This window comes from Tyto alba, unplaced genomic scaffold (assembly GCF_018691265.1).
Source record: "Tyto alba isolate M040663 unplaced genomic scaffold, T.alba_DEE_v4.0 Super-Scaffold_42, whole genome shotgun sequence".
Taxonomy (NCBI): Eukaryota; Metazoa; Chordata; class Aves; order Strigiformes; family Tytonidae; genus Tyto; species Tyto alba.
The window spans coordinates 30,643,638-30,660,768 of record NW_024881318.1 but is presented as its reverse complement, the minus strand read 5'-3'; the positions used below and the strand labels follow the sequence as shown (position 1 = coordinate 30,660,768).

At 41.7% G+C, this 17,131-nt stretch overlaps 1 protein-coding gene across 1 annotated transcript in view; it reads right to left on the bottom strand.

Moving 5' to 3' along the window:
- ANKRD31 (ankyrin repeat domain 31) overlaps window positions 1-14,811 on the bottom strand; it is a 72,168-nt gene extending 57,357 nt beyond the window's left edge. The window contains exons 1-6 of the mRNA XM_032986254.2: window positions 14,423-14,811; window positions 13,575-13,627; window positions 11,832-11,911; window positions 8,423-8,460; window positions 7,671-7,756; window positions 6,609-6,649 (exon numbers count right to left, since the gene is read on the bottom strand). Of these exons, the coding sequence (XP_032842145.2) occupies window positions 6,609-6,649; window positions 7,671-7,756; window positions 8,423-8,460; window positions 11,832-11,911; window positions 13,575-13,627; window positions 14,423-14,625 (501 nt within the window). The 5' untranslated portion in view covers window positions 14,626-14,811. The remainder of the gene's footprint in view (window positions 1-6,608; window positions 6,650-7,670; window positions 7,757-8,422; window positions 8,461-11,831; window positions 11,912-13,574; window positions 13,628-14,422) is intronic.
- Window positions 14,812-17,131: the final 2,320 nt, after the last annotated feature.

Here is a 17,131-nt window from a genome sequence, read left to right as displayed (position 1 = left end):
CAACCACTGGTAACATAATTTTGATAAAGCTCACAGAAAATAAAACAGAAAGGGCAGAAATCTGACAACACTGAATCACATTAAATTTGTAAGCCATTATAAATCCCTGATTCTTTGTTGAAAAACTATTCCCCAGCGTACTTTTACCTATCTGGTACTTGTGCAGCTAATTGTTCATTTTTAAGTACTTATTACTTTGCTGTATTGAATTACAGCTTCTGTTTAGACCACTTCTCTAACTTGTGCAGACTTTAAACAATTGGGGAAAATACCCACTGGCAAACTTTCTGTACTTGAAGAACTGTGGTATAAACAGTGTGTATGTATATTACAAATTTCTTAAGGAAAAGGCTTGGTGCGTTTGTTGAAGTGCAGGTGAAACCTGCATTTATATTAATGGGAAATGATCAGGCAGGCATAAATGACTAATTTTGCAAGATCCTAAAAACCCAAATGCAACTGAAATCCAAAACTCCAATGTGACTGGTGTTCACAAAAACCCCACCCAACTACAGGTACCTAAATTTCTTTAGCACTCATCTCTGTTAGCAAAATCCTGTGGGACTTGCTCTACAAGTAATTAGAATCTACAGAACATAATAATAGTCAAAACTTTCCCCCTCTAAAACCCATCCTCAGGTGCCACTTACCTATAAAGACACCTAAAGCCCCACTGCCTAAGGTCCCTGTACCTTCAATTATCTGTTCAAAAAGGAAGAGAGCTGCTAAAGGACCCAGGCTGAGCCAGCCAGGAGATGAATTAAAACAGGGATTTCTCTCTCCTGTGGACCCCAGTCTAGTAAATATGGTCTAAATACACACAGGTTTCACTCAAAGGAGGAGCAGGATTCCACCTCAGTCAGTAGCTCAGCAGTAAAATATCAATGTTGTGGTAAATGCAGGTTCAGGGCTATCCTCCACCAGAAGAGCTATGCTTCAAGCAACTAATTTTAGAAAGGGGTTCCTGTATAAGAATGCCAAAGAGAAAAATGTATCTCTTTGGCGTAAGGCTGTTAATTCTTCTAGAGTTTGAATGTCAACCATCTCATGGCATCTGTGAATCTCTTCCACTAAGCATGACCACACTACTTTGAAAGCCTTGATTTAAATCCCACTATATTCATGACTCAATTATTCCCAGTGCAAATCCAAATCAAGGTGCTCCTTAGAGCAGGCACAAATCCTGCTGACCTTCTAGCATCAGCCCAAAATCTCTTGTCTCCCCACCTTACCCATTAAGCATACAGTGGGCAACAGCTGAGGATGGCCACAGTCAACTCCAGTCTCAGCTGATTCAGGACCTCATATGAAAGGAAGCAGGTGGACAGGGAGGTGAAGCAGAGGTCTCATCTAAAAAAACCCAACTTACTTGACCATCGATATAAAAACTGTGCTTTAATAAACTCACTCCACCAAAAGCCAGTGAGTGAGCCAGGCTTAGCTAAGCCTTCAATGTTTACCTCTCCCTGTGCACTACGTGAGTAAACCTAAACCTGTCCTGTCAGTCCCATCAGATGGCAGTGCATTCACATCACCCTGGTGAATCATGACATGCAAGGATTTTTCTACTGTAAGTTTGAGAACAATTAAAAAATTATTGAAAAATTGGTGGTTATTTGGTGTCACACACTTGACAAAGTTACAAGATAAAACCAGACTGACTAATACTGAAGCATAAATAGTAAGGGTGGAGTGGAAATGTTAAGTAGACTCCTATATCTGCGAGCTCTGAGTCAAACAGCAGGGAAGTTCAGCTTTTCAATATATATATCTAAGAGAATCACCATGAAAGAGTTAAGGCTTCAGAAGTATCAACATTACCAGCTTTTGTGAGAATGCTGAGCTGGAGATTACTGCAATATGCTGGGACATGAGGGATGCAACAGAGAATCACAGAACAGTTGAAGTTGGAAGGGATGTCTTGAGATCATCTAGTTCAACACTGCTGCTCAAGCAGTGTCAGCTGCAGCAGGTTGCCCAGGACCATTCCATTCAGGTTCTGAGTATCTCCACAGGTGGAGAGTGTACAACCTCTCTGGGCAACCTGTTCCAGTGTCTGACCATCCTCAAAGTTAAAAAGTTGCTTTTCAGTGTTCAGATGAGATTTCTTTTTAATTTGTGTCCATTCCCTCATGTCCTATCACTGGGCATTACAAAGAAGTATGGCTCCCTTATCTTCATTCCTTCCTGTTACGTGTTCATACACATCAGTAGGATCCCCCCGAGCCTCCTCTTCTCCAGGCTGAACAGTCCTAGCTCTCCTGGCCTGTCCTTACATGAAAGATCACAGAATAATTTGGGTTGGAAGGGACCTTTTAAAGGTCACCCAGCCAAATCCCCCCTGACACAGGCAGGGACATTTTGAACTAGATCGGGTTACTCAGAGCCCCATCCAACCTGATCTTGAACATTTCCAGCGATGGGGCATCTACCAACTGTCTGGGCAACCTGCTCCAGTGTTTCACCACCCTCATCCTAAAGAATTTCTTCCTTACATATCGTCTGAATCTATCCCCTTTTATTTTAAAACCATTACCCCTTGTCCTATCACAACAGGCCCTACCAAAAAGTCTGTCCTCATCCTTCTTATCAGCCCCCTTTAAGTACTGAAAGGCTGCAATAACTTCTCCTCAGAGCCTTCTTTTCTCCAGGCTGAATAACCCCAACTCCCTCACAGGAGAGGTGTTCCAGTCCTCTGATCATTTTTGTGGTCCTCCTCTGGACCTGCTCCAACAGCACCTGCTGTGCCAAGGACTCCAGAGCTGGATGCAGCACCCCAGGTGTGGTCTCATCAACACATAGCACACAGGAAGAACCACCTCCCTTGACTTGCTGGCCACACTTCTTTTGATGCAGCCCAGAATACAGTTGGCTTTCTGGGCTGTGAGCACACATTGCTGGCTCACGTCCTGCTTCTCATCCATTGGTACTCCCAAGTCCTCCTCCGCAGGGCTGCTCTCACTCCCTTCGTCCCGCAACCTGTATGGATACCGGGGGTTGATCCAACCCACATGCATGAGCTTGCACTTGGCCTTGTTGAACTCCATAAGGTTCACACAGCCCCACTTCTTGAGCTTCTCCAGGTCCCTCTGGATGGCATCCCATCCCTCAGGCTTGTCAGCTGCATCACTCAGGTTGGTGTCTTCTGCAAACGTGCTGAGGGTGTATTCAATCCCACTGTCTATGTCACTGATGAAGATGTTAAACAGTACTGGTCCCAACACAGACCCCTGAGGCACGCCACTCCTCACTGACCTCTACCTGGACATTGAGCGCTTCACCACTACCCTCTGGATGCAACCAACCAATCAATTCCTCATCCACGGAACAGCTCACCCATCAAATCCATCTCTCTCCAATTAAGAGTGAAGGATCTTGTGGAGGACTGTGTCAACGGCCCTACAAAACCAGATGTGTCAGTTCAATGATCTTCGTGGCCCTGTGCTGGACTCGCTCCAGTGTGTCCTTATCTTTCTCGTACTGAGGACCCAGAACTGGACACAGTATTCTAGAGGTGGCATTACCAGTTCTGAGAAGAGGATCACCTCTCTCTACTTGCTGCCAACACTCTTCCCAGTACGTTGTTTACCTTCTTTGCCACAAGTTCATATCACTGGCTTGTGGCCAGTTTATTGTCCACCAGAAACCTCAGGTCTTTCTCTGCAGAGCTACTTTCCAGCCAACTGGTACCCAACATACACTGGTGCCTGAGATTACTCCTTCCCCATATGCAGCACTTTGCATTTCCCCTTGTTGAACTTATTAAAATTTCTCTCTGCCCAGTTCTCCAACCTGTCCAGGTCCCTCTGAATGGCAACACAACTATATGGTACATCAGTCACTCCTCCCAGTACCATCCCTCAACTAGCTGAGGGTGCATTCTGTTCCATTTTCCAGGACATTAATGAAGATATTGAATAGCACTGGACCCACAATTAATAGACTAACCACAACAAAAATCAGAGCTGCTACATCATCAAAATCAAGAAAACCTGGCAAGACTCCATTTTATGGTGTCAGGACTTCCATGCAGAGATTATGCTAATTAATTAATTTCTCTTGTATTTTCAAGAATAGATATACTAAACTAACATGCCCAGTGACTCACTGGTGGCTGTCAAGGTGTCTGTCCTGCCCTTTCTTCAAATCAATACCCAGAAGCTTGTGATGGCCATTGATTCTTCTCACAAAAGGTCTTCCTGCAGCACTCAGATCTTGACAGTGCCAACATCACCCAATACGCAAAAAGTAAATTCACTGCAGTGATTAATCCCAACCTTCTTACTCCAGGCTCCTAAAATATCCTCTCATTCTCAATGCACTCAATCTACCAACTCTTCAGAGGCTATTAACCACAGGTAATCTTTATTTCAAGGCATTTTGATTTTGTTCTATTTAACTAACTCTTTACAATGAGAATGTTTCATTTAATAAACTTGGCATTATAATTCTATACTAGTAATTGTATAACTTTCAACAAGAAATAGCCTAGGGGATTTCATTCTTTTACTTTGTTCTGAGACAAGGGATACTTGACCATGTAACGTATCATACTTGCTACATGAACAATTTGCCATACTGTCCTCAAATTTGTCTTTGGTGAATTTTAGCAAGTACTGTTTTTTCCCCAATATTAACCTTAATCAGGCTTCCTCAAAAAAGGGAAGTAAAACTGATTTATATAGAATTATAACTTTTTATTTATAGATACAAATCTATGGGACTAGATGTAACGGTCATAATGCCATGGTCTCTGCATTAAGCAGGTTATTTCAGCAGACAATTACACTGCATATTGCTGTAAATTGCTCCACACTGGAATGTCAGAGAAGAAACACTGGAACTAGTATCCTGCTGTAAGTTAATGTGAGGTTTCCTAATAAGCTGCAGATGGCAGCAAGCATTACATGTACCTAGTAAAATCCTCTCACTTCTCTAGGACCCATGCAGCTGATGACACTAGTGCTGCAGAAATCCTCAAAACTGTCCATGACATTGCCACAGGAGTTGGTAATCGCAGTTACTTTTTACTGCAGAAACAGCAACAGAGCAAATTTCAACCACGGTTTCTTTGTCCAGCATGCATAGACCTAAAACCAATGAACGGGTCAGCAATGAACTGAGACTAGAAATCAAAAAGCACAAATTGGACACTGTGCCTCAAAGGGGCAACAGAAAGAGTTAACAATGCAGAGGTAGTAGAGCAGACATAAGTAACACTGGGGCTGCAAACAACAGCATACAAACAGAGGATACAGAGCCGAAGGCCAAGAACCCCTTCATAAAATGCTGCAAGCACTTCCTCTGCTGACTGGAGAGAAATCTGCTCAAGTCATTCACTGATGCTTGGACTTCACTGACTGCAAACCAAAAATGGAGGGAGTGCTGGAAGGGAAAAGGGGAAGGGGAAATGGAGAGGAATCGGGAACATTTAACCACTGGATGTTTATGCTGGTGACTGCAGAACCTTCAAGTCTTGCTCAAGATATTTCTGGATTGGATGGTTCACACAGATATATTGTTGAATTTTTTATACTGTGCTTTCTGGAAGCAGTCAGGGAATTCCTTCTTCCCTCCAAGGTTTTTGTTTGTTTTTTTTTTTTTTTTACGTGCAAAAGCAGTGTTTGCAGGCAGGTAAATACTAAAATAATCAGTATTACTTGTGAGCTATACTTGTAACATTCAGATTGCATTAAGTTTATCTAAATTAGTGTTGGTACAGTCCTTGTCCTTCCACTTGCCTTCAGCTGTTCACTTCCACATCCTCTTTTGTGTTGCACTGGCACCCACCTAATCTCCTGAGGAGCTGGACTGAAAAGATAACCTGGCTGAAAACTAAGCCAACAAAAAAAAAAAAAACTGAACAGCATCTGACAGCTGTTCCCCAAAACCTGCTTCATGCTGGGGGTCAAACAAGTGCTATTGGTCCAAAGGAAGCAGCAGAAACACATGGCAAAGAAAGCGGGCAGTGCCTTGCAACACTCACGTAGATAGGCTCACACCAGAGTGGAACCATCCCCAATTCAGTATTGCTGAGAAAGGAGCTGACAATTGGGGGACAAGGTAGCTGCAAAGCTACTTCCTCACTTTTACCTCATCAGCATTGAAACCTGTCACTCAGGAGCAGCCAAAGAGATGTATCAAAGAGACTGGTACTACCTACTTTTGGCCACAAGTAAACATTACTCCCAAACAGGACAGTTACAGATGCTCTGTTCCTCCTCAAAGACCTTCCTAATGCCTCTTCCATAACTTTCACTGGTGGAAAACATGTTTTAAGCTACTAAAAGTCTTCATTACTTTAGCTTAAGTAACAGCTCTTACAGATGCTGTGTCATGGTGACATCTTTCCTACCTCACTGTTACTGCTATGCTTCTACCCTTGTGCTCTGCAAACTTAATAACTGCAGTTCCTATGCAAAAAGCAGAAAGTAAAAGTTAGCTCTCAAGTTGTTTTCACCTAATGCACTCAGTGTCAGGTCAACAGCCTTTTGAAAGCTTTCAGCTTGCCTTTTAAAATGAAAGAACCAGGTATTTTTTCAGTAAAACATTCTCTAATGCTAATTAAATTAAATTTTATATACATTCAGTTGTAAAAATACACTAACCTGTTCTTCCGAATCTTCCTGAAATCCATTCAATCCAGTATCTAAATTTAGGAGTAAACAAATATTTCAGTTGCACTTTCCACTTCTGAAAGTTTGCATCATCTCTAATAAAATGGCTTCACTTTCTGATTAGGGCTGAAGTTTCAAACATTAGGAATTACCACAGTCATGTTCCCTAAGGGGAACTGACAAAAAGGTTTCTAGTTAGGCTCTGTTAGTCACCAAACTATATTCCAGGGTTATTTTGTCACATTTCTTCACAGTGGTTTAGAGGCCTGTGTTTCCAAAAACTATCAGCAGATGAAATTGCTGCCCATTGCAAAGGATGAGACCTACCCCTGTCCTCTGTAATTACAATGCAATTAGACAATACAGCTAAAAAAATACAATAATTTACTGCATCTGAAAAAGGCTGGCCCCAACCCTGCTGCTCCCATCATCATGTTTTGACATTCATGTGACTCTCTGGGAATTTCTTAATCAGAAATAAAGTGAATGGTTTCCTATTGGGTTAGCAAAACTTAGTTCAAACAGGGAGATGGCAAAACAGATGGGGCAGTCCTGCACTGCTGGGGGCACACAGCAGAGCAGAGGAACAGAAGTACAACTGAAGCAACAGCAGGTGACTGGCAGATCTGGGGAATGACCAGTAGCATTTTTGTTTCTCCTCTCTTGTAGATGCTTTTGATTCTTGGATATGTTAGTAAGAAGCATATAGGAACACTCAATGACTGCTACATCCATGCTTACCTTACACATCCATATGACACTCGAGTATCATATGGTCTGTAACTTTTGTCAGGAAGTTCCACAGCAACAAAATAATTCCAAGATGGACATATACCACTGGCTTGGGAAAAAAAGTTATTTCTTCAATTAATCTTAACAGAATACTCACAGAAACATAGTTGTAGTCAAGACAACCAGGAAAACTAAACAACTGTTATAAAGGCCACATATAGTCAGATTCTAAACAATACTACATGGATACTCATCTTCAGCTTCTCAATTGATTTTGACACTGCTAGAGCAACTTTCAGTTTTGTACAAAATACAACATACCTGCAGAATTATTTTGCAGTTCCTCTACTGAAGCATGTAGTGAAAAATCAGGCTCAGAACTACTTTCAGTAAGTGCTAGACAACCCCTAGAATTAAAAATATACACGCATAATACAATAAATCTACAATAAAAAGTTCTTACTCAGAAATAATTATAATCTGCTCAGTTTAAGAAAATCTTTACAGTACTTTGAGTTTATTTATGCAGTTTTGTACTTACAGTTATTTGTGGAAACAACTACAGTTATTTTAGAGGCATGCTTCTCTTTACAAGGACATACAGTATCTAAGACTTCCAGATTTCCGAACTGGAGCTAGATACACTTGTACATACATTTTCTAAGTGAAAAAATGGCCCTTCCTAATTTTTATTACTTTTTTTTTCTCTATTTCTATTATAAACCCATCTTCTACTGAAATCTTTCCACAGCTTCTAAGAACAAAAGGTCCAATATTATTTATTACAAATTTTTGTCTAATGTTTTTCCCTGAGTAGTATACTGTCATTCCTGTTGCTTATGTCCTTATACCATTAAAGGTAATATCAACAATAAAAACAAATAGAAGTACAGTTTGACCCATACTGAACACATAATTATCTCTGACATAAATATAGATCTTTCACTAAGCAAACAAGAAAATCGCTTCACGATATAACACTGACAATAAAATAGCATACAAATTGAGGTATAACGGGATTGTTTAATCACAGTACACCTGACTGGAATTCCCGTGTGACGTATCATACTCACTGCTGACACTGGTCAGATGCGTATGCTTCTTGAGGTGTCTGAATGAAAAAAAAAAAAAACAAATTAGTAAACAGTGTACTTCATTATTTATTTTTTCAGTTTTATTACATGCTTATTTTCTTCCTCCTGTAATTGAGTTGGGAAACTGAATTTTTAGATCAGATCTTTACAGACATTACTAATAAGATACAAAAGCCAGTCCACTTAAATATTTTTATTTGTGCTATTTGTATTGAAAAATAAATCAAGAGTATGAATCACCCAGAAGGAAAACATACTTATGCAATTAAGATATGATTACTTTAAACTTCAGGTGTTTTATACATCAAAAGACCAAAACACAAATATTTTTATTTTGACTCTCTGTTTTAATCTTTTTATAACAAGTCCTTCTCCTCATTAAATAAGACAGGGTGCTGCTTCAGAGACACTGGAGTTTAGTATACAACTCTTGCTATCCCTGGAAAAGGCAGAGTTAAGAAACCAAGCCTGCACATCAGCAAGCTTGAAGTGGCACGGCTGCCACATGCAGACACAGAAAAGGGCATGTGGGTAAGGGGAAAGCTAATGTCAGAGCAGAAGCCAAATTTGAACTCTACTAAAAGCAGCTTGGATGTGCTTTTTGTGCCTTTGACTGTACATTAGGGAAAAATCTCCTCTAGTGTGGAAAAAGAAGCCTTTATGTAAAGTCTAAGGGAGCCTAGGAATAATTAAGATTGGCAAGTGAACTGCAGAATGATTATCTTCCAGAAACACTGAAGACTGGGGATTACCACTGGACTATCAGCACACTGGCTGCAATTTTAAACAAATCATTGACATATAGTGGAGAACATTCACAGAACTAGGAAAACTCTGGGAAAGAACATCTTGGTGTGGACACCAAGTGATGACTTATTTGGTTTGCACAAGGTATTAGCAACACAGTAAGAACCACTGTTTTAGCAATGACCTGCAGAGGTGAAGACTGCCCAGACCTGGTGAGGTGAAGATTGCCCAGTAGCAAGGACTGCTAAAAGGCTCCCTGGAATGGAACAGATTCTTTAGAAACAGTTTGGCCATCAATTATTGATTGACGTAGTTCCAAAATATGGCAATGGGATAGTTGGTAGAAAGTTATTGACTTTGATAAATACAGCCTCTGTATGAATCAGCCTGGTTATTTACACAGAACACTATCCAGAACCAAGCAAGGTCAGGAGCATAGCAGAACCACCACTAAACCTCTTCGACTGGCTAATGTTGCTCAGATAGACGCTTAAAGCTCAATGAACTACCATTATATCTCAGAAGATGGAAGAGTTGTTTTGTCTGCTAAAAAATTAGGTTCTAAGCAAAACCAGTGTACTGCTGATTGTTTGAGTGGTCTTCTCAAATCACAGAAGTTACACAGGTAGCATTTGTGGCCACAGACTGCAAGTACTGGGATCAGTCTTTTGTCCTGCTCTCTTGCTTTTGGTAAGGATATTCCTGCAAAACCCAACTGATTTTTCTCATTTGAGCACTTATTTAGACAGCCAACTATCTGAATAAACTCTGTTCCAAAAGAAGACTGATACTTAAAAACTAACAACTTTAGGTGCACTTCACCAAAGTGGGCAAGGAAAAAAAGCCAGAAAAAGGTGAAAGTACAAACTTACCATCACGAGGCCTGACTGAACAAGCCATGGAATAGGATGCTAATGGAAATGACTTGTTGGTTGGAAAAAAATGGAATCCTACAAAATCTATCTGTATATCTACTGCATCTCTGATGGAAGAGAAGTCTTTCTTACAATCTATTGCATAGTAGAATCAAAGATAGGACTGCATATTCCAAGCATCCCCCAACCCAAAGTACAAAAAAAGCCAAGACTCTTTCAAACAACTGGAATAGATGTTAAATTTCCTGAAAAAAATCACAGCCATTCCAGGCTGTATGACCCTTATATCACATTGCTGTATTCACATACGATCATTTCTGCGGACACAGTAGAGGAAAGCTTCTATTTAAATACATTCCAGGCTGGCTCTCGGAATGGTTGAAGAGTCACACTGGTGCAATCTACACATGCAAGTACCAAGGATGACAGGGCAATACTGTTCCTGACAGCATTCAGTAAAGATTTTGAACATCATACTGTCCCCATGCTGTGCATGAACAAGCTGCCAGTGGCATGCTATACAGAGCTCACAAAAAAAAAAAAAAAAAAAAAAAAAAAAAAAGTTACCCAAGCTATTTGGTGAAAAGTACTAGGTTTCTTTGCTCTTCTGACTTCTCCTTTTGTGGACAGGAGATTTGTCTTTATACTTGGAAGAATCCCTTGCTGGGATTGCAGACTGGCTACTCTGGTGAGTACCATGAGGCCAAAGACTTAGTTAGGCAGCACAGAGTCTGATCAGTTCCCAGAGCAGAAAGGGAGAGAGTAAACGTGCACTGCCCTCATTCCCTCTGTCCTTAGAAAACCATGGTAAACTTCAGTCGAGACAACCCTGGGACATGCAAGCAGTAAAACAAACTTACGGAGAAAAGGCTTTGAAATGACAGCATCTTTTCCATTTTGTTCACTTTTTCCCACACTGTCAGTGAAGACAAATTTATTTGCAATTCTATAATGCTCTGTAAAAACATTCACTTCAGTAGAAGGACTGTCTTTTTTCAATGCAGTTTTTGTCATGTAGGAAGCAGTTTAGTTCTTTTAAAAAGCCCTCTTACACTGGAAGAAGGATACACAGAGTGGTCTTTGGACTGGTGAATCCACAGTGCTGAGGGCAGTGTAACAGTCACAGGTTTTAAAACAATCTCTAGTTAAAGAGTAGAAACCTGTTTGTTTCTAATTGTTTCATGAGGATGTCATATGCGGGTGGAAGCCGACTGCTCAATTAAACAGAAGTTTATAGGCTAGCTACCAACTGTGGCAAATATATTAAAAGATAGGCTAATTATTAGATGAGGGAATGCAGAATTATCCGTAGAGTAGAATAATTACCCCACCATCACACGAGCAGATCTTTTACTCTGCATTTTAGATTATTATCTCTTTCTTTTTTAAAGAAACAATTGTCCAGTTGTTGGATCACAGGTAATCTCATGAGTAATCAAGGGTGCATTCTGGCATGGTTAACCCAGATGGTTATCTTTCAGCTCCTGAAGGGAACATATGAAAAAGTTTGTGCTCCATGACTTCTTCATCCCTGTCAGGGGCTTGCCCCTCATTTTAAAGGTTATATCCTCATGAAATAACAGCGAAGAGACTTTGATACATCCCTGAAGAGAATGTGCTACACACGCAACAACTGTCTTGCCATAAAATTCATTTCAGCTGCAAGCCACCTGGCTCTTTTGCATACAAAGTATGGGAGGCCCAGTGAGTTTATTAATAATTAAGTTAGATATGTGTAGCAGGAGATGTATCATTTCTATACCTACTGGATTTATTTGTTCTTCCTTCTGATTATATGTGTGATCAGAAAATTTCTGTATAAAACATATTTCTGGGGAGGCAGCTCCTAGGGGAAAAAAAAAAAAAGGCAAACAAAAGAAAAAGACAGTAATTAAAGGAAGTTTTGATTGACTTAATTTCTACATAACTTTCCATAACTCCATAAATTTCTACATAAATTTCTACATCACTCAATAATTGAGGTATACGTATCAAAGCTTCTGATATGCAAAGGACTTAAGTGGTAAAACAGTCGGTCTAAATTCTAAGTTCGTATTGGAGATTAACTCTTTCCTCTTATTTTTTAAATTAACAGCTGTAATTTTGGTGAGCTGCCTGACCTAAACATATTTGCACTCCTATATTGAATACTTTAGTGACTATGCAAAAGAAGAACTTCTCTCTGGAAAATAAAAGAGAGAAAGCCTTACGGTTGGATCCTTAGTTTTCAAACCTAAAATGTTGTTACTGACCCTATTAAAATACCCATCAGATTTATTTTTATGTTATGTATCTCATCAACAAATTGCTACTATACAAGTATACATAAATACCTGAATAACAAAATACTAATTCCAACTTGCTGAATATAAAATGCCACAGGCAAAATGCTAAAAGTATCATAATCTATTACATTTACAGAGACAAAAAAACCCCACCCAATGCTCAGAAAAATCCTCAGTCCGCAAACTGAACAATGAGTCAAATAAACATGCCTTAAACCACGTATGTTGAATACTGCCAGGTTTTAATTCCAGTGGATAACCACACGTAAGTTCAATACGGGATCATGCTTCCTTCCTCAGACAAAACTATACAGCAACTATGAAAAAGGTTCAGCATCAGCAAATCACAGCCATAGACAAAGCTTCTGGAGATTTCAGTGGGCTGTAGATAAGATTTATATTACCTTTGGGTAGGTTGATAAAAAATAATAGTCCACTCAGGCCTTCAAATTGGCAAAAAGACAAAGAAAAAAAGAACTGGAAGAACATTTAGAACACCTTGTGTCACTTAAAGAATAGGCAGTCTCTGTATTGCTGGAATAAAATGTACAGGATGCAAGTCAAATGGGTTATATAAAAAAGTCAAGGAGGTACCAGTAAAACTATTATGTAACTACACATGCTTGCTCATGCATCCTGCTCTAAGGGAGTTATCGGGAAAGATTTAAAGGCTATAAATGAGCATGCATGCATTTATATTTAAAGTAGTTTAATAATACACTTAAAATAATGCACTTAAAAATCCCTACCCAAATTCTGTATGTTAAAGAGAATGGACATTTCAACAATATTAAAGGGGTCAGGGGGGTGGGGGGGCAGGTGTTTAACACCATATGCAACCATGGTTACATATGACTATTATATGTATAGATTCCATTTATATGACTATTATGTGTTTAGATTCCATTAACTTTATTCTGCTCAAGCACAAGTAAACGGGCTATCCCTATATATAGTTCAACACTTCCCAAGGCAGGCATTCTCAGTTATAGTGCACAGGAAGAATGGAGAAATTAAGAGCAAACCTATTTTTCAGATGTTAAAAATGTGCTGCACTTTCTTCTAAAATACAAGCTAAAACTATGGATATAATAAGAGAGCACATGCAGTTCATAAGAACGAACTTCATGCAACACAAGTTTAAATAACATGGACTCAGGCAACATCCACAGCAACAGTTCACAGACAAAAACCAACACAGGCTGAAAAAAGAATCAGTCCTACCTTGATTAATTATTTCAGTGTTTAAAGTCATCTTCTCACTAAGAAAAGGCAACCTTTGCAAAATAGTAAAAAAGGTTGTTAAACAGTTGAATTCTCTGCTTTTCAGACCTATAAACTCAAATGGCAGTTAGAGCAGCAAAGGGCACCCATCTTAGCTGGACACTGCTAAACGCGCTCTGGTCAAGCACACCTCTAGTGCTAACATCAATAACCCCAAAACTTTGAGGATATACCTGATACTCTGCATAGAAAACCTTAGGTAGGGAGTTATACCACCATTTAATGTATTTCCAAGCAATACTGGGCCACAAAGCCAATACAATAGTGCTACTGCTTGGTCGTTTCAATTCTTTGCTGTGTCTTAAAGGATACAAGATAATGTCATGACAGTGGTATCAAGTTAAAGATGTGGAGAAATAACACCTGCATCCATCATATTTAATAGTGTTTATTTTCTCTTGAGTTGGGTTCTGGTATGTTTCAATTCCACCGACTATAATTCAGGAGGGTCCAGAGGCACAAACTCAGAGGCCCACAATGTGTGTGTAAAATAAATGGGGCACTTGCAGAGCTAAGAACTACTGGATCCAAGGGCATGCAAAACTGGTCCGAACCGAGGAAGAAAAAAAAAAAAAAAAAAAAAAGTTTTACTTTCCGGATATCAGATGCAGGACGCCAGAGAAAGCGGTTCCTCTGCGCGTCTGGCGTTTTCCACAGACGAAACGCCAGGACTGGGCCAGCCGGGGCGGCCGCCTCAGCCCGTCACCGCGGGCCCCGCGCCCCTCCCTGCGCCAGGCCTGCCGCCGCGCTCGCTCGAGTACGCGCAGCTCAGAGAGACGCCGCGTTACCATCTCCTCCAACAGAACTCCTCTTCCACATCGCTTTCCGTCACAGAGCCCTCCACCATGGTCACGCTGCTGTCACTGTCCTCACCGCCGACAGCCACCCCCATGGCGCCGCCGCCGCTCCGCGGCCCTGCCCCGGGCGCCGCCGGCGGCCGGCCGTCCCCGCGGCGCGCCGCGCGGCTCCCCTCAGCGGCGGCGGCGGCCATCTTGTGGAGGAGGGCTGAGCCCCGCGTCGCGCTGTTCCGCAGGGGGGGACCGGAGCGTAGTGGCCGGTGGTAGAAGCTAAAGGCAGATCTCGCTTTGTTACCCCTGTAAAGCTGTTTAAGTGCCTAGGTTATAGCGACACTCAAGTTAGATGTACTGCATTTAAGTCTTCTAACGAGGACCACTAAACACTGGCTCTATTGTGAAGCCTGAAACTTTGTATAAATGATGCAGGCCTTCCTAACGACATTGCCCTTGAAGAGGAGCCAAAAGATTGATAAAAAGGGAACGCAGGCTCAGAAAGTTGAGTCATCACCAAAGAAGCAGGAAGTCATCAAAAATCTATGGCAACTGGGGGAAAGATAAAGGCAGCAGGGGGAGATCATGACCACCAACTCAATTCAAGATGGAAAAGACTTGCCTCCCCACGCCTGTAAGGAGCATGCATGCTTATTTACGTAGCAAGTGGGGCTAATTTAAACGTAACTAACCAATGAGGGACAAAGCGATAAGCAATGGTCATTACAGTAAGTGTGTATTTGTGTAGACTGAGGGGTATAAATACACTGAAGTTCTGTGCAGTGTGCCAGCTTTGTGGAATTGCCACCTACCAGCCATTTTTGAGCAAACACGGAATAAATAAAATACCTCTGCTTTGTGTGTTTATTGGTGTATTGCACACCAAGTAAACGAACCCTATTTGAGGGACACCACCTTCAGTGTCACTGGGATGAGACTCCCTCAAGACGACTGGCCTTGGCCTGCTTGGGACGACCAGTGCCCACCCAGCACCCTCAAGCAGGAGTTTGTGCCTCCTTGCTAGCGTTGGGCTCCTGGCTCTGGGCCAGTCTTACACATCATTCGGCAGACCCACAAGACACTTAACACATTCAGACCGACTAGCTCTTCGTCTACAATTGATCCCTTTTCCTAATTTGTTTACTTTCATGGCCACATTTAAGCAGCTAACTTGATCTGCTGTCTTGGGCACAATGAATGGCTCATGTGTTCAAGAGCAGGAATGTGTTTGAGATAACCAAATCACCAGTTGCCAATATTTTCACGGTATTTGCAGTAGCACTCTTGTGCGTAACCTGTAAAACATCTGTTACTCGCAGCAATGTTTTCCTAAGGCAGTCCCATTCTGCTCTGCTTTCTGTCTCTGTAGTAGTGGGGACAGTGTTGCTCCGGTGGCCTCTGTCAGTGTGAAGCTGGGCTGTGGGCAGGCCACCATGGGAGCTACAGATACAAAAACTTGATGGCAGAAAGTGTGTTGTCATATACTCGCACAGGCTGCAAATTCCGCATCATCGTAGTGACTGCTGCCCCCAGCAAACTGGGTAAAATTAGCATTTTAAGTACTTGACAAATCATATTAAATACTCACTGCTGTGGATAAAGTGTGGAAAACAGAACAAGATACTAAGGGTCATCTTAAATTATATATCAATTATACATAATTGTTGCAGATGTGCATAAATTGCTTGACTTAGTCATATCCATATGCAATTATAGCAATTGCTGCACACATTATCAAATGACTCCAGAAATCTTACTGATAATGCTTTACTTTTTTCCAAGATACTCAGGAAAATGTGTGTTAAGGAAGAAGCTGGCAGGGACGATGGATACAATAAGTTACTGGGACTTAGGAGCATCACACTGAAGATGAGGACGAAAAATGTATTCACATGTTAAAAGACTGCGCTGGCATGAATGATTTTGACATTGACAACAACTACTTTGAAAAGGTTTCCTAAGGACTCCACCCATGGGCGTATCTCTTTTTGAGAATCACATTAATGCTTCATAGCACAGTACCGCGTGGAGCTACTAGAAATTTTTTTCTAAATGAAATGGCACATGTGAGAAACAGCATTGGAAAAGCCAAAGTGTAGAACATCCCCAGAAAAATCCTTGCAAATTACATTTTGTTTGTATTTAAACGTGTTAGGCCACAGGCTCAGACCCAGAAGGGCAAAACTGCAGCTATGTATCACAGCCAACAACAGTGTTGCACCTGACTCAGTGCCCGAAGAGAATAAGGAGCCTCCCATGCTTCGTGAGCAAAAAGTAGCATTTCCTCTTTAGTCGACAGCCACAAATACAAATACTTTGCGGGTTTTTTTTTCTGGACGTGAGGGCACCGCTGCTTTCCGCAATGACTACGTCTTAACGCCTCGGTGAAGCGCTTCCCGGCCGTGGGTCAACGTCGCCGTGAGCCGCGGAGGCACCACGACGAGATCACCCGGGGCCGCCCTGCCCGTTCACCGTGCCGGCAGGACCGGCGGGGGCCGGGGGCAGCGGCGGGGGCCGGGGGCAGCGGCGGGGGTGGCCCTAGGGGCGCGGCGCGGCCCGTCGGTCGATCAGCATATGCAAATGATCCGCGTCCTGCCGCCCAATCGGAAAGCACGGAGCGGGGAGCGCGCTGGCCCATTGGCGGGCAGCCCATGGCGAGATGGCGTGTTCCCCGCTCCTGATCGCGGCTCGAGCTGTGGCGGCGCTCGC